We start from the raw sequence: 17,853 nt of genomic DNA on the forward strand, positions 1-17,853 counted from the left end.
ATCTTCAAATCAAAACAGATTAAAACTTCCTAAGAAAGCTCCATTTCATGAACAGTCCCATACAAAAAAAGAAGTTTGCTGCACAAAGATCCACAGCTGAGCTGATGAGTGTTGCACTAAAGCGCCATTGTTGGGCTGTCTGAAGTGACTGACACACACAGAGCAAGGAATGGAAACCTACAGACTTCAGCAAACAGTGTGGCTGTGACCTCAGTGTCACTCCCAGCAGTACATTACAAATGCCTGAGAGTGCCTCCTTTCCCTCCATGCTCAACACATTTCCTGAACTGATGAGTCAGGGTGGGTTTTTTTGACAGCAGTTTTGAGCAAACACAAACTGATCATGGGCTTTCTCCAGCACACTGAGCCACATTCTTCTCCTGTATCAATCATGGACTCCTGTGGCAGGCTTGATCACTGGCCCAGACTGAGCACAGCCTATGGGTGCAGACGAATGGAAAATTCATAAAAAATTATATGGAATCACTTCCATTTTTGATCCCTGTAACTGGGGAAGGGGCTCTTGCAAGGCAGTTTGATCAGCTCCAGCAAGGCAAAGAAAGGCTGTAACAGAAATCTGGACAATTACATTTGGGAAGCTTTTCTAGTGTCTGAAAGCTTCAATCCTAAGGCAGATCTTCATCACCTAATTATATTTCTTGTTCAGCTCCTAGCAGGGACAGTGCTATCCTACCATATTTTCCAAAGAAGGCAATAACTTAGCCTTGGTTTTGCCTCCTCTGCACATCCAGAGATGTTTTAAAATGAAATTCTTTACCACGCTGATTTCTCTAGAAGGTTTAGGAAACTTCTGCAACCTCCAAGAAAAATAGCCTTTTTGCATAAGCAAAGCCTAACATGAATTGCCATCTGGGGACATGACCAACCTTTAGTGAAGTGGAGGTCAGATCAGCAAGAGCTTTCTTGCAGTTCATTATAAAAATCAATGCAAGAGAGACAGGAAGCTGAACTGCACAACTCTCCTTTTTCTGCCCAGCATCTCTGTATCACTCTATCCCAACAGAAGCCACACTCGGGGCATCTGAATCTCTACAGCTCCACCAAAAGCAGAGCTGACAAACCCAAGAGCAGAATTTTCTATGGTGCCCACAGAGGATGGCATCACCTGTTAACCCTGTAAGAGCTGACAGGATTGCATTGAGGCTGGCACACCTCAGACAAGAGCAAAAACATTTTTGAAAGAGCAGCAAATTTCCTGACCTGGAAGGTACAGGTGAAAGTATCAACATGTGTAGAAATAAGAGCTGCAGCCACCAGTTCCATGTACTCTGCACAAGCAGTAAGAAGTAGCTCCAAGGGGAGGCACACACTCTTGGCCTGCTCTGTGGTGCACAGGCTGCTGTGCACAGCTCAAGCAGACACAGCTGCAGGCTGAGAAACCCTCACCCACCACCACACAGCTGCTGGGTGCCAAGGGGGCTAGGAACTGCAGCTAACACAGGAGAAAAGACTTACACAGATCAGATAAAGAGAAAAATGTAAGAGAAAAAAGGGAAGAACCACAAGGTGGACAGTAAGTCAGATGGCAATTACTCCATGTGATGATGGAATAGGAGGTTCCTGCCTTGCAAACCATTCTTGGGGCTCTGAATGGAGCTGTCCTACAACTGGCAAAAAAGAAAGGAAGAAGCAGGAAAAAGCCTGTGAATATGCAGCATTCAATGCTTCTTTGGCAAGCACACATTTTGGAGGAGGAAAAGGGTTCTTTGAAAGGCTTTTAAGTTATTAACTACAACATTAATCTAGAGCCCTGTGAAATCAGCACCCTCCAGTTTTGCATGACCAGTCTCATGCTGACCCAGAGCTGAATAAATTGCAAGCATCTGTCAATTTGTGATGTTGATTAGATTAGACACTGCCCTCAGAATTGTCAGGATAGAGACTCCCTTTCTTGGGGCTTTGTTCTGTGGTTTTATTTCATTTCATTACATTAATGCTGATGCTTCTGTTTTCTCAGGGGCCAAACCAATTTTATTCCTCTTGGTTTACTAGCATTTCTCAGTCATCCTTTTTCTTGAAACCCCACAGCATGGCAAGATTACACAGCATGAGAACTAGTGGTGATATTCCCACCCCAATTTATTTCTCTCTTTCTCACACTCACACATACTTCTCACAGGATATATCTGCTCTTCCTGACAGATATAGCTCAAGGGGGGGGAAAGACACTTTGAATAAAAATATCTATATATAGAGAAAGGCTTTGTCCTTGTGTCTCCAAGGTCTTATTTAGCTTGGATTCACAAAGAAGCATTCCACTGGTTAAAAGGAGCACTCTTACCCAGCTCTGGCTGCTATTGGAAAGAGGCTGGGTTAACCAGAGCTCCCTCTCTGACTAGCTGACACACAGCAGCTCATACATACACCACTGCAAGGTTTTGTTGATTCTTTTGCAAAGGTTTGGCCAGAGATCCAAAAGCAAATATAAAAAGGACATATAGATTAAATCTACTTTAATATGACTACTGGTTGAATTAGAGAAAGTACCCAAGATAGGCACGAGGTTAGAATACGGAAGGTAAAAAAATCTGGATATAAAATTCCTAGGCTGAGTAAACATGGTGCCAGTATGATTCTCATTAAGACCCTTGCTCAGAACATCACTGCTGGCACTTTTAACCCCTTGTCTTGCTTGCTCTTAGCTTCTCTTAGACACTGTTATCCAAGCTTCCTCCTTTGGTGAGGTTACCAGTTCATATTTTGCCTCCATGACTTGTCCTTTCACTGGATGGAGATACAGCTTCCTCACCAGGACACTCAGCAGAACTGTGGCCACCATATAGGCAAACCTGAGGGAAGAATCAGGAGGAAAAAATAAAAACCTTGCTGTGATGTGAATTTGCCAAAGGACAACAGCCAGCTCGAACAGGTTTTCCCAGCAGTAACACCAAGGTGCTGGAAGCACCTTCTCTCCTGTCTGCCACACAGACCCCTTCCCTGTGCTCACCTCAACTCTGGGCACTCCTGGCTTCCTGAGAAACCCAACAAGGAGAGGTTTTTCATGGCTGATTCTTCATTGAATCTGTCAGGGTCAAACCTATAAAAGACAAAACACATTAGGGTTTTCTGAGCAGGCACAGCATCCTTTCCCCAGAAACATGCACACATACACACAGTAAAAAAAATAGAGAAATGAAATAGAGAATCTCACTAATTTGTTCTCTCTGGGTCATTCCACACAAATGTACGAAGGCAACTGTGCATCCGTTCCATCAATGTTCCCAGCTGGTCAGCTGTGTCCCATCTTGGTCAAAATGCTGACAAACTGAGCTAGTGTGAGACAGGGCTGGAACTAATGTGCAGCACACAGCTGAGCTGCTGCTGTTACCTGCCCTCTATTCCTCTCCAGGGCACACACAGTCTCATTTGTCTCTCTCTGCCCCTCTGAGTCCCTTCCTTTTTCATTTCCAAAAATATTTCCCTTTTCTCCTTGCCCCTCACCCTTCTCTTCATGCAGCTGGTGTGTGTATGTGTATGTGCTGGGGGAGGGAAGCCAGTGACTCATTCAAGTGAGAAAAGTGGTTTCCAGCTTTAGGATGGTAGAGGCTGTGAGAAAACCATTATCCAGGGCTGGCATGAGTTAAAACAAGGGACACTAATAATATGACATTAAATTTTAATATTAACCCCCCTCCAAACACAAAATTTGATGGACATAAGACAGTTCTTTTAAACCTTTCTGCTAAATACTTCAAACCTTCATTTCCCTGCTTAAACATCCAAGCTCTGTTTCTAACAAGGTGAAAGGGCATGTGGGTGCTGATCCTTAGGAAAAGCAGCATCAAACTTACATTCCCCCTGAACTAAAATGAAAATTACAGATTTTGTAATAAGAGAGAAAATGCAGCTGTCCTGCAAAAAAGCAGGGAGGGCAAACAGTGGTTTTGTATAGCAGGTGGGTGAAAGGATCACAGTCTCCTACTTCTGTCACGGAAATCTTCATCTACCTCAAGCTAAACCTCAAGCCCAGCCTTCGTGAAACAAACATAGAATGTTCACAGCATCCTCAGGTCGGTCCCACGAGGCCTCAGCAACCCTGAACACAGTTGTGAGCAGCCTTGGGAGGCAATCCCCGCCAAGGTGCTCGTGCACTGGTGCATCAGCGCCTGACCCCTTTCTAAAAAGTGCAATTGCAGGAAAGGACAAGTACTGTTCCAAAGGCTCTCTCTCCTAAATCTCAGCTGTCTGTTCTCTCTGTCTAGAATAACTGACCCACATTTTTTGCAGCCCAAGTGAAGTAAATCAGATACAGGTTAATATTTGCCACCTGGAGGCCTCAGGAAGCTACAGGGATTTTTTTTCTTTAACCTCCGAAACATTGGCCTATATCCACTTCAGTTTTCACACTCAGACTGAAATATTGATGTAGCATTTCCCTTCACCCTAAAACTCCACAACCTCAAGCTGACATTTCATCCCTTGCATCACTGTTTCATGATGACAAGCAGTCATTCCAAAGCCATTCAAGTCACTGTTTCATGGAAAACCTTTAACAGAAGTTACCAGCATTAGCCAGGGAAGCTCTCTGTGTATGCACAAAAAAGATTTACTAAACCCAAACACATACATGCCCCAAAACCATGCCCAGGGAGACAAACCAACCCAGACCTTCATAAACTGATTTTCTTACAGACTCCCTTTCATCTCCAGAATCTGCTTAAGGCAGGCCCTGCAGCACAAAAGGGAAGATCTAATTTAACAAAGCAGAGGAATTAGTTGCAATTGAAGTTGATTCTACATACTTGTATGGTGATGGCCAAGATGAACTGTCCTGCAGCATCACACCAAGAGCATAAAGCACAAGTGTCTGCAAAGAGAATTACAAAACGTCAATGAGGAAGGAAATGCACAAGTAAAGACACCTCTCCACAGCTCTGCTGGATGATGATTATTCTGAGACTACTCATATTTAGGTGGATTAAAAAGACAATTATGCAGTATTCATCTATTCATGTTCATAATCCATGCCCAGTGTTAGGATTTTAACTTCTAAGAATGACGCTGCCACTGTTGGTGGTTACAGAGGGTGTGACCCCATTTCTCTATCCTTGCTGAGATCTAGGTATGGACCACTCCACTCTCTGGAAGGGAAGGTGCTATGATGAAGCCTGAAACAATGCTCTTTTAAGCATAACTGAGCCCATAGGCCCCTTCTTACACTTACTCATTCCTGGTGGAGCCAGAAGCAGAGGCAAATTCAGAGAAGATGAATTCGCAGAGCCTCTCCCACAGAAGAACTGCAGGCAAACTCTGAGCTAAATTCTGTACTTTCAGATGACAGAGCATCTGCTGAGGTTCACAGAAAAGAAGAAATGGTTTTCCTGCCTCACCCCCGGTCTGGAACAAGAGGAAACAGCGAATTCCCCTGCAGGAAAGGAGAGTGGCCTAGTGCTCCCAGCACTGCCCTACCTCTTTGGGGACAGTATGTTGGTCGACTCTGCCCTCCAGCTCCTGCAGCTGTGCAGCAATGGGGGTGAGCTTCGCTGTCCGCACCGTCTCACACAGCACCTGCCGACAGTACCTGCAACCACAGCCTTGGTCAGAGGGATTCTCAGAGAGAACCTTGTCCACATCCTCGTGTCAACTGCTCTGCTTAGAGGCACCTCTTTTTCTCTGGTAAGGAGTCCCAACATCTTTGCAAGAAGCATTAAATCTCATTAACAGCTTTTACAGAAGGTTATTGGAATACCTCTTCTTTCAGATTTTAAACCAAACTAAATCTGCTAAAAAGGCCCAAACACACCAGCCCTCTTCCTGTACCTCTCACTCATACAAGAAACAGCAAGAAAACCACACACTCAGTATTCCCTTACTGAAACCCTAACACTAGTCCAAATACAAAATCTACCTGGTTACAGCAATGTAAAAAAAAGCAGAAAACATAAATGCACACAGTTGACCAGTCACCATTACTTGTGGCCCTTTGAAAAGAAGATTGGTCCATGCTTTCTCTCTAAATATCTCTATATCCAACCATGAAAATGACTGATTATTTCTACTTCTGCAAAACTAGGACAGAAACCAAAGACAGTGACCAAAAATGCTGGCCTGGCAGGCAGGGCACTGATGCTGTGCTTTTCCTCTGCTGATGAACTTAAAGGGTTTCCTACAGACACCCTGAAGTGAGCACCTTGGTCCCTGTGTCTGGAGTGCCAGCAGATTCTCCCTGTGTTCCAAGTCACCCTGTGGTTTGATCACTTCCAGAAAGAACAAAGGGAGTAAGTAGCTTTTGCCTTCTCGTGGCCTAGTGCAGGGTAGGCACCAGACTCCACAGGAAATGCCTGTCCCCACCACATGACAGAGCCTTCCTCTGCATTGCTCCTGCAGGACCCACCTGAGCTGCTCAATTTTCTCGTGTGTAATTGGTCCCTTCCCCAGAACACGGTCCATCTCCTTGTAGAGATTCTGCTGGACGTCTTTGGAGGTTGTCAGGAAATAGACTGCCCAGGTACACACTGGGGAAGGAATCAAGACAAGACTGGACCCAGAAAATTCAATCCTTTACAAATAGCATTCAGTTTTCTTACTTACTGTATTTTCAACATTACTTTTTGGACTAAAAAATAGGTGATCACTGTTTACAGCAGGCTGTGCTGATTCTATATTCAGTGGTAGGAACAGAGGCTGAACCCCTGTGTAACAAAAGGCCTTGCAAGCTACAATTCTCTTTGTGATGCTATTAGGAGCTTAGGGAGCAGGACACTAAAGCACTCAGCCCCACAGCTCTGGCAATGGGACCACACAGCCCAACAAACCCTGGGGAATCAGGGCTATTACACCAACCATGAAAATGAAAGGCTTTGTTCAGAGCTCTAGAAAATTCCCTTACTTGGGGTCTTCCCTAGCACATCTCAGGCAAGTGCTCCAGACAGCCAATGCCTGGGGCTCCTGAAGGGAGCTCTCTGCAGATGTTGGCAAGCACTTGTCCCCCCACATCTATTTTTTGAGGTACTTGAGATTACCTTCAATAGCAGAGTGAGAAAAAAACCTTGCATAAGAAATAAGTGTGTAGGATGCAGTTTCCCTAAAGCTACAAGGAAATGTTTCTAACTCTCAAAAATGTCTGTTCATGAGCACTATCTGGAATCTTGGACCTGATGATCCTTGTGGGTCCCTTCCAACTCAGAATATTCTGTGATTCCATGAATCCATGTGGATTCAAGCCTCTTAAAATTACAGTCTTCCTGGAGTACCTGGGGAGGATATTCTCTGGAGAGAGAATTACCACAGTTGTCTGACTTACTTCCCACATTCTTTAACACCAAGATGAATCTTGGAGGTTTTCTTTGGAGTCCCAGCCCCACTGGCTGAGGTACAAGGCCAGACAATCATCCCCTTATCAGAAGGTATTTTACACAGCCTCAGTTTGTATTTTTATTTATTTGGGGTTTTTTCATCATTTTTGCATAAAGCCCAGATTAGCTTCTTTGAAAGTCCTCCATACATGGAACACACCTATCCTCCAGAAATTCAATATACCCAGACAGGTGCTAGCACTCTAACTTTTTTCCTGTGTGCCTGAGCCTATTTTACAACATGATCTTTGTGGCTTATTTATTTTGGTGTTCTTTACATTTTTTTTATTTTTACCATCAAATTGTCCATCAATTTACCATCCATAAATTTACCATCAGTTGTCTGGGGTTAAGAATGCAAGCAAAAATCAATAGGGAGAAATTCTAAGGTTCAACATAAGACTGGAAGGGTTGTCAAACACAGGGTTCAGCTCACTAACTGAGGCTGTGTCAACAATCTGATGTAAAAATTAGCTTCTTCTGTATGTCTGTAGTTCAGGAGAAAGAATGATTAATACAATTTTTATTAGCCTAGGGTAGGTCTCATGTCATCACACACAGGAATGTAAGGAGGGGAAGTTACCCACTGTTACTGTACTTACAGTTAGCAGTGATTACACATCCTGCCAAAGAGAAAATCATTGTATCTTCCAGAATCTAGGAAAGAAAATCTACTTCAGGGAATGAAGTTCATGAGACTGTAAAGAGAAAAAAGAAGTGGCACACTCTCCACTCAAGCACATTAAATCCCTTTAGTGCAGAAGGCAGGAAATACATCTAGAAGACATAAACTGAGTTCTATGTAGAACTTCCACTGGAATTGCACGAGACATGCTTAATATTAACATACTTCTGGTTTATAAAAATAACTGTGAAGCAGTGGCAAGGACATCTACCAAAGTCTAATGCAATCAAACACTGCAGGAGTGGAAAAAACAAACTAGAAACCCTGCTTTGGTAAAGAATCTAAGCTAAGATGCAAAATCTTATATTAATCAAAGGCTACAATGTAATGAATTGCCCATCTGGCAAAACTCCATTAGTGTGGAAGGAGGTAACAGGTGCACAGACCTGCTGGTCACTCAGGTTCCCCTGCAGCAAGGTGTCTATAAAGACATGCCTGTTGAACGACCTGCCTCGGCGCTCCTTTGTAACCGTCCTTAAGATGGATTCCATCTCCACCAGAGCTTTGGAAGGAAAAAGAAATGTTTACTTTAAAACCTGGTCATCCTGGTGCTGCAGAGAAGCAAATCCATCTCCCCAAGCAGATTTTCAGACCAGCTGTCCCTGCTGGGCTCAGTTACAGAAGCAGCCTCTGTTACACGTTACTGTCAATTTGGAAGGCAGTATCCCCAATTTAGCTGAAATGTAGGAACCACATAACACGGGTTGCCTATAAAAAGCCATCCTTACAGGTATAACCAGAGCATACACTGTGTGAGCTGAAATCACATAAGGGGAAGACAAATGACGCTGTTGGAGCATCAGGGATGGTATTTCATCAGCCCCCACAAAAACACATGTGAGCCATGCAGCTCTGGCTGCGTGACCTGCAGAGCTGTGATCGCTACAGCACCAGGGCTGATGGAGCCCCTCTGGCCAGGGGCTCTGCAGGCACGCTGCCAAAGGATGGCCCTGCTAAAGAGTCTGCAGAGACAGAGACAGGAATGGGGGGAAACGTGGGTGGGTTTGGGCACAGAGTCCACATATCTGAAGACATGTGAGTGCCTAACTCCTGGTGACTGCTGCGGGAACTAGGGGGAGTTAGGGACCCAGATGCCATTGCCTGTCTGGTTTAAATGACCTACTAAGGACTATTCAAGAAACATGGAGCGGAATTTGGGTCTGAAACTCCATTTACCAGGGCCCAGTTCAGTTCCTCTGTCTTAGGATTACCTTCCTTCCTCCTCTCTGCATAGGAAGGCCAGCAACACTCAAACACCAAAGCTCACTGTCTGGAGTTTGTGGAATTGCATGCATCATGCATCATCAAACTACAGGAACTACAACTCAGGAAGACAGCGACCATGGGAGGAACCCAACTCCATGGGACAGAAGTTGTCCTAAGGTTCTGAAACCCACAGAACCAGAAATATAAAGAAGCAAACACTGGTTTTGGAGGATTTATCAGCAAAACTTCAGTTCCAGATACAATCTACTTTAGTTTAGTGTCTTATCAATCCATACTGAAATGGTTTAATTATTAAGAACAAAAAAGATAAGACAACCTAAAATGAAAATAACTAATTATAAAATATATAAGAAGCAAAAGTACTGCTATAACAGACCTGAAGATCATGTTATCTTGTAAGAGTACATCAGAGGCTGTCTGTTGGTGTATCCAGGAAGGAGTATCCAACAAAGCAGCACCTCTGTACTTGTCTCCCAGCCTGTGAGTGGCTGTCTGGCAGTACAGGCTCCAGATGGTGAATCACTTGAATGCCCATACAGGCCAAATCCAGGGGCTCCATCTGTTTCCACCTAGCACAGCTGCCTGCCTCCAAGAGAGGTCAAAAGTGGACACTGGGGAACAGAACAGGAAGGGAGGAAGCACATGCTGATTCTTCCCATCCATCACTCTCCAGACTGGTCAGACCCTAGAACTAGACCTGGAACCAGAGTTCTAGTCCTACAACTTCTCACATAAAGACAGCTTGCCACTCAACTCCAAAACAACGATCTCATGTGAGAATAAGTACAATGTATCTGGTAGCTTATGGCATGATGAGCAACTCTGAAGAAAAGCCAAGACAACTGGGCAAATGAAGTGCTTTCCCATGCTACCTAACTCTTAAGTGTTTAACAGAGTGGGACAAAAACTGTAATTTTGGGAGAAACCTACCATCTTCATAGTGCTTCTTCCTAGTCATGTTTTTGTCAAGAGACCCATCCAAGAAACCTTTTCCAATCTCTGACCAGATCTGGAAGAAGGGCAGAAAGAACAGCACCATCACTCATCATAGGCCAGGACTGCTGGGACTATTCTATTCTTCCCTACTCAGGAAAATGAAAACACTAAATAAAATGAAGACTTCCTGCCACTATGGAACTGGTCTTCTCTTTAGGACACCACATCCTATTTCAGACACTATGTCTATGATAGCTGGAATGAAGCTGAAATTAAACAACTGTAATTACAACTGTAGGGAAAAAGCTATGGGAATCTTAAATGGGAGATGGAACTGTTTCTTTTCCCCCTATCACCAGCATATTTAGCATCCCTACACGTGGCTACAGGTGAGATCCCCTCAGATTTTCCTTTCTCCACAATGTCACAGAGCCTTCAGAAGATCTTCAAAAGGGAGAAGTTCCACTGGCAGTCCCAAAGAGTTTAACTGACTTAGGTACCAAAGACCTCCCAGCTGCCATTGGATCAGTTCCTGATCCCAGTGGATCCTTTAGAAACACCTCATACTAATGACAGCAGGATCAGCAGTGTCAGCTTGGGACAAGTGAGGCAGGGCCCCCAAGCTTGTACTTTAAAGCCTCAGCAGTAGCTTGTACTGAACTGCACACAGATACAAGCTCTGTGTTTTTAGCTTGGAAAAATCTAATAGGAGATGTCCTGGCTCTTTGGGACACTTACTGCATCGTGGTGCCTGCGGAATCGGATGACTTCCCGGTCATCTTCAAAGCTGCTGCCCATAGCTGTCTGCGTGACAGACTTCATGGCAAAGCCCAGCATGTGCTGGCAGAGTGGCACATGTTGTGCCTCAGGGAGAGACAGCCATTTGGCCAGTAGCTCTTCTGACAGCTTGAGAGGGAATGAACCATTATTTAGCAGTAACACCAGCAGTCTATTTACCAAACACACCCTGGATACATTCCCACCCACTTCCTAAGGCAGACCACACTTCCATGGCTATGGAATAATGCTAAACTCTTTCCAGATTTCTTCTCATTGTTAGACAGTAATGTTTCAGCCTCCAATCTTCTTCTTCTTTCAAGGCTCTCCTCTAACAAGGCAACCCTACCCCCCTCTCTTGTTCCCTCTGTCACAAGAGAAATCTTAAACCCTTTAATACTGACAGCTCCAGAATAGGAAAACAGATCATATTCTGGCTGCTGGACTAAATCAACATCACCTCTTTGTGGCCCCAAAGGGTGGTTCCTTGTTCGATCCTCCTGTCCTGGGAACATCTGGGATCCAGGTGCTCCAGTATCTTTAACTGCACCTGGTGTCCTGGCATAAAATTAAGCAAGCTCAGCCCTTCCCCCAACCCACTGGAGCTAAGAGAATGCAAATATTCACACCATGAAAGGCAGAGGCTGTTTGCTATCTTAGATGCTTATAGCTCCAGCACTAATTTGAATGCAGATCCTTTATCCTAGTGATCACTAAACCTTCCCCTGTGAGCCACACTGGGCTCCTCTGCTGTACAAAGGCAGTTACCTTCTGGATGAGAGCAAAGTTACTTTGCAAGGACTTGGTCACACCATTCTCATACAGTTTTCTCCTCATGTGGCTCTCTCCTGTATCCCTGTTCAGGCTGGACTGGTACCTCAAGAGGGACTTCAGCATTGTCTCAAAGGGATCCACTGAAAGCAAACAGAGGAAACACCATTCAAAAGCCACACTCCACAGGGCTGATGAAAACAGCAGCCTCTTTAATCGGGTACTGCTACTTCTGGGCAGTGAGCAAGGGGTGCCTCCTTCCCCTCCAACAGTCTCTTTGTGGTGTCAGGTTTCTCTTGTTCAGTGTGGGCTAGTACCTCACAGAGTCTTCTTTCTGGGGCTGATTGGTGTCCTGAGATCAGCTCTCCCTGCAGAGCTTGCCTGCTGGCTCTACCAAGTAACTCTTCAGTAACAATGCCTTCAGAGCTTGCTCCCCATTTGCCAGTTGCCAGCTGGTTCTGGCATCTGCTTGGTGACAGGAATGGCACGGTCCTTCCCCTTCTCCTCCAGCCTGACCTGCAGTCTCTGAAGCACATTCCCCTTCACTGCGTGCTCTCCTGCCTGATCATGGCTATGCACTCAGGACATACCAGCTCACATGACAGACTTGGCTACAGGCTCCTCTCTGCACTCCTTCCCTTGCATCACTGACTCAGGAAACCTTGTTTGATACCCCACTGCTCCTGCACGATTTCTCCTGCGTGCACTGAGTTCCCTGCTGAGGAGCCCTTCCCAAACTACCACCTACCTGTCTGCCAGGGCTGCCTCCAGCACAGAAGCTCAGAAGCTCCTACAGAAAACCATACCCCACTAAGCTACAGAATGCTTTCTACTACTAATCACCTTCCTTCCACCTTCAATCCTTCCACACAGACACTTGCATCAGTGTACAAACTAGACAAAACCACGTCACTTCCCTATCCATGACTCACTTCAGTTAGATTTTTAACTCTGAATTTCACCACCAAGGACCTCTATTTAACAAATTTGCTCAAGGATATATTATGTGTCAATGCAAAACTGTGCAATATAGCATGGCATATGTTTTTCCCTTTCTGTAAACCTTTTAGCGTGTCTTGTGGAACTGGCAGAGTCTTTAAGGAACTATTTGGAAGCAGCAACCAGGGTTTTTGAGAAGGATACTGTCACTATTTATCACAGTCTGTTATTTCTCCCAGATGGAGAGTGAAACCTCTGAGGCATCAGAAAACATCAAGGCTGGCCTTGAGACATATGACTTTACCAGCTGTGGATGTATCTAGAATTCCCCACAGAGACTGGGGCCTCATTATGCTACTAGGCACACTTACAAGAAGAGAAAATTCCCACCTGCAGAGGACTTACTACCTAAAGACATAAAAGCAGCTAACGAGGCCAGAGGCATGAATATGGTAATCTTTCCCAAATGTTTTTCTCTCACATCTTTTCCTTTCCAATGTTTTTAAGCTCTGCATCTCACCCTCCTTCCCACTTTGAATGACAAGGAGCGTGAGCATGTGTCTTTTGGCAGAGCAGATGGTACCTGCGGCTCTCCACGTGGCGCGAGCTGTTATGTGACTCTAGCTGCTGCTGCTAATCCCTGCTCCAAGGTACTTTGTCCTGGAGCTGCTATTCGTGCCACAGATCCCTGCTGACTGGCACTGGCACTGGCACAGCCAGGTACAATACTGGGTGGCCAGGAAGACACATGGCAGGTGGTAAAGCCCACACAGAAAATCCAGCAGGCAGAGGCATCTAGAGAGGCTGGAAGATGCTTGGAGGCAACACCTGCTGAAACTGCAAAGTTTTCCTGCTGCACATGAAAGAAAACTGCTGGACTAGCCATGGGCTCTGGGTTTTTTTCTCCCAGTATCCCTAGACTAAACTGGCAATCCCACACCACCAATACACACTCACTGTTGTGCACCCAGGGCTGCAGAGCCCAGTTGCCCCTTTGCTGAGGGCTGCCTCTGCCTCGTGCTCTTTGGGAAAGGCTATTTCTGCACAGCTGTGGGAGGCCAGCGACTCCACAAGGCACAAACTGCCTCTGGAGAGAGCTCAGTTCTGCCAGCACTTGCACTGACTTCATCCTTTGTCCTTGTCTTGAAAACATCTCCAGGGTCACATTTTCAGCCCTCCTAGTGATACATATCAAAATTTCGACTGTTCTTTTAACTTACATAGAAATCTCCCCACCCCAAAAACCTCAGAGTGCTGTCCTGGAGACCACTGCAAGTAAATACAGAGAAAAGATCTAACTGAGATCGAGCACAACTGAACATCAGCGACAGAAAGGACCTCTGAACCTGCACAGTAAAATGCTCACAGAACAGCAATGAAGTCCTGCTCAGACAGGCCAGGACCCATGGCTCCATCTCCAGCATTCAGTGTGCTTCAGGTTCATCACCCCAGCCCAAAATGCAACATCAGCTCAGGGCGAGTTTTCCAAGTTGGTCTCTGAACCCACTCTCCTGGCAATCCTGCATTAGTCCACCCTCTTCACATCCACATCGTTTGTAGGCCTGAACTGCTTCCCCAGAGCCACCCAGGGGAATCACCAGCACCAGCTGCAAAGTTTTACTTCCTTTGAATTCTCCTTGCAAATTAATCTCAACCAAGCTTTAAGAGGCCATGAAAACATACCAATTTCAAACACCACTTGAAGCCTAAGGAAAAAAGAGTCTCCTGACACTGGAAATGCTTATAACTATGAATCCAATTAGTCCAGCTTCAAGGCTTTGATGGGAAATGTATTATCTGCACCTCTGTCTCCAAGAAGTTTGGCCACACCTGTGACACACATATGAGATGAGAGGAACCTTTGGATAATACTTGGAGCCAAATGCTGTATCTCAGCCTTGGAAACCAAATGGATACCACGTCAGGTATCCATGAGGATGATGGCACTCCAGCTGACTGAGGAAGAGTCACATAGCACGGGTTTTCAAGCGGGGCTGAAGAGTCAGGAGTTGGATATGGAGAGTCCACTGTGGGCTGCCTCGTGTCCCACAGCACTGTGTGCACAGAAGAGATACAGGCAAGACCATATCTCCGGTAAAACCTCAAGCTGCCCACAGCCAGCCTGTGGCTGAGACCTGCTACAACCCCTATTCCCACTCACCAAGAAAGGCTACAGGAAGGGCTTTGCTACAGCTACTCAGCTACTACTGTTTCTACCTCAATGCTTCAGGAAATTTAACCTGTAGGATTCCTCACCGCTAATAAAGTTTGAGCACTTCTGGCAAGCATCAGTGCTAAAAGGAAAGCAGTGATACAGCTTTTATATTGCTGCTCTTCCAGCTCTGAGACTGTAAGAACCTCCTTCTCAAGCCTGTTGCCTTTATGATGATCCCCTCCATAAGCTCTTTCTTTGTCTGGGCTGAACACACTTTCCCTGGCTTCTCCTGCACAACAGGCTCCCCACTTCTCTGAGAGCACTGGCAGCCTTCATGTGCACTTGCCTTATTCAAAATCATGCCTGAGTACAGAGGCCAGAGGCACACACAGGACTCCAGGTCTGACTCATGCTCATTTTGTGCAGAAGTCCTCTCTTTACAGAAAATCCATGACTCAATGTATCCTTTTTCTTGCATGGCCATGTCATCGCAGCCCGCTTTTTCTGCTCCTGTTCCTGTTCCTGCTGTCCCAGCCTCCAGGGATACCCATCTCACTCTGCTGCCCTGTGCTACCAAAGGGTTCCAGAATAATGCCATCAGGGTAGGACACTAACGTAAGATGGAGTATTTCATGTTCCCAACACTGCATTTCACTTTTTTAAGACAATCCAGCCTTGATCCTCCTTTCATTTCTCATTATCCAAGCAAATTCTGAACTGAATCCCTGACATAAACACAGTTCTATCACTTTCCTTGTCTAAAAATCTGATTATCAAAGTGTAACATGCATTTCCCACTTATCCCCCACCCTTAAAAAATATGTTTAGCCCCTGGCATAGCAGGATATTAGGGTAGTCTGTAGCTGTCTGGGTCACCTAATTTCCTGCATTTAAGCCCAGGCACTCTATTTCTCTTTCTCCAGTACTCAGATCCTCCCAAATTCCGAACGTGTATGAGAACGTGTCTGTGCAGGGGCCTGTCACTACTTCTCTGAGCTTTGAGAAAGTCTGCTTAATTTCCCCCAAACACACTTGAGAGCATCCAGATCTTTCAGGGTGGTTTCCCACCTTCTGGAGTGTCATCGTTATCCAGTGAGTCTTGCTGATCCTTGTTAACTCCCACTTCTTTCCCAGATTGTCACCATTTCTTTTTTTGATTCTGTCAGGCAACTGTACATGAAGCTTACCCCTCATGACCCCAGCATGAAGTGAGCTGAGAGATCTGCCTGTGCCTAAAGACAGCCTACAGGAGCAGGTCAGAGTGTGCAACCTTGGAAGATAAAAACTGGGAAAGCAAGAGATCAAACCCAAATGTCAGCTGAGTTAACTTATTGAGTGTGATGACCTTAGGAAGCGAAATGCCCACCTAAGAGGCCGAGGCCATAAATTAAAATACTCTCCCATTACTAAGACGGTCAACTCAGCTACCAGCACCACCAACAACTTCCAAGACTGGAAGATCGTTAAAGGTTTTCACCACAAAAGTCTACAGACCAAAAGAAACACGAAAGGTAAAGAACTTCTCCAAAGAATAGTTTGAAAAACCTCCATGCTGAACCACACAAGGCAGTTATCACAAACTAGCAGAGCTGTCTTCAGACTTAATTTAGCAGAGTTTACTCTGATAAACTGTATTTCAAACTGCTTTTAAAATGTATGCCAAGTAGCTACAGCATGTTCACCTTGCTCTATCAACTGACTAATGAGCATGATGCTTTTCCTGAACGTTTGCTAGTAGAGAGATGATAAAAGACACAAGCATACTGATTTCTTGATGGCCACTGGACAGCAGTAACCCTTGGTCACTGATACTCAAGGCCAGTAAGCAGAACCAAAGTCATACCTGAACCACCATGTCAGCTACAAAGCCTCATTTTTTTTCAACATTGAATGAAACCGCAACTTCCTCTGACACAATTCTTTTGTTGCCCAGCAAGGCCAGAACAAATTGACGCAAAGAAAACTTAAAAGACACTTACACAACCGGTTGGGGTTCATATGTTGTTTCAGGAGATCAATGGAGCCAAGGCTGACAACAAGACGCCTTCCAAACCAGAAGGAGACCAGTGGCCCATATTTCTCATGAAGGTTCACAAGAAACTCATGTAAACTGCTGCTGACAATGATATCTGGCAGGTTGCCATCCCTGAGAAACACGGAGGATATATTGGTCATGAATAGCATCCTCTGCCAATGCTGAACTTCATCAGTGTGGAGACAGAAACCACTTACTTTTCGTCAGTTGGAGCCAGCCCAGGGATACCTGATGCTTGCCTAGATGCCTAGAGTAAAAGGAAATGCATCAATCTACACGAACTTCAGATTTTATACAGGTCCCACAGCTTTCCAGCAGAAAAGATGGATTTTCCACACCAATACTACTACAGTACTTACAAATATGAAACAGAAGCTTAGGATATGCTACATCTGCAGGCTTTAAACCTGCTAAGCCGATAAACCTCAAGTGTGTGCCTGGTGCCACTGGCTAAACCAGGATTATTCATTTGGTTAGATGAAGGATGTCTGCGTAAAGATTTAAAGGGTCAAGTTTACAATGCAGGATCTTCCACACAGGTTTGCCCTGGAGGCCTGCAAAAACGCAAGGCGAGCCGACCGCGCCTCAGGAAAGCGGGATTCACTCCGGAGCACGTAAAGCAGAAGTGCCGGGGTGCGCTGTCCCGGGCACGCCCCGCCCGGCGCCTTCTCCCGCAGGCCTCTGCCACGTCCCGCCCGGGCCCGGGATGAGTGGGCCGGGGGCTGCGCCCGAGCCAGGGGCCGTGGGACGGGCCCGGCGCTGCCCCGGCCCGGCGGCCGCTCGCTCTCCGCCCGCCTGCAGCGGGGCCGGGCCGGGCCGGGCCGAGCCGAGCGCCCCCCGCCCCACGGCGGGCAGCATTACCGGGTACAGGTAGAGCACGGCGCCCACGAGGATGAGCAGGAAAGTGACGGCGAAGATGGCGAAGTCCAGCATGGCCAGGCCGGGGCGGCGGAGCGGCGGCGGCTCGGCCCCACCCCGGGGCCGCCGGCGGGGCAGGAAGGGGCGGACCGGG

General features: G+C 46.0%; 1 protein-coding gene across 1 annotated transcript; it reads right to left on the bottom strand.

The window, feature by feature from the left end:
- Positions 1-2,457: 2,457 nt before the first annotated feature.
- LOC134552078 (cytochrome P450 20A1) lies at positions 2,458-17,835 on the bottom strand. Its single transcript, XM_063400386.1, has 13 exons — positions 17,703-17,835; positions 17,039-17,088; positions 16,786-16,952; positions 11,710-11,855; positions 10,903-11,070; positions 10,159-10,237; positions 8,388-8,503; positions 7,919-7,973; positions 6,356-6,476; positions 5,431-5,542; positions 4,764-4,828; positions 2,969-3,058; positions 2,458-2,810 (listed from the first exon to the last, which is right to left on the bottom strand). Exons 1-13 carry the CDS (start codon positions 17,772-17,774, stop codon positions 2,660-2,662), a joined length of 1,392 nt encoding a protein of 463 aa, XP_063256456.1. The 5' UTR covers positions 17,775-17,835; the 3' UTR covers positions 2,458-2,659.
- Between the last annotated feature and the right edge of the window lie 18 nt (positions 17,836-17,853).

The sequence above is a fragment of the Prinia subflava genome, chromosome 6, assembly GCF_021018805.1.
Source record: "Prinia subflava isolate CZ2003 ecotype Zambia chromosome 6, Cam_Psub_1.2, whole genome shotgun sequence".
Classification (NCBI taxonomy): domain Eukaryota; kingdom Metazoa; phylum Chordata; class Aves; order Passeriformes; family Cisticolidae; genus Prinia; species Prinia subflava.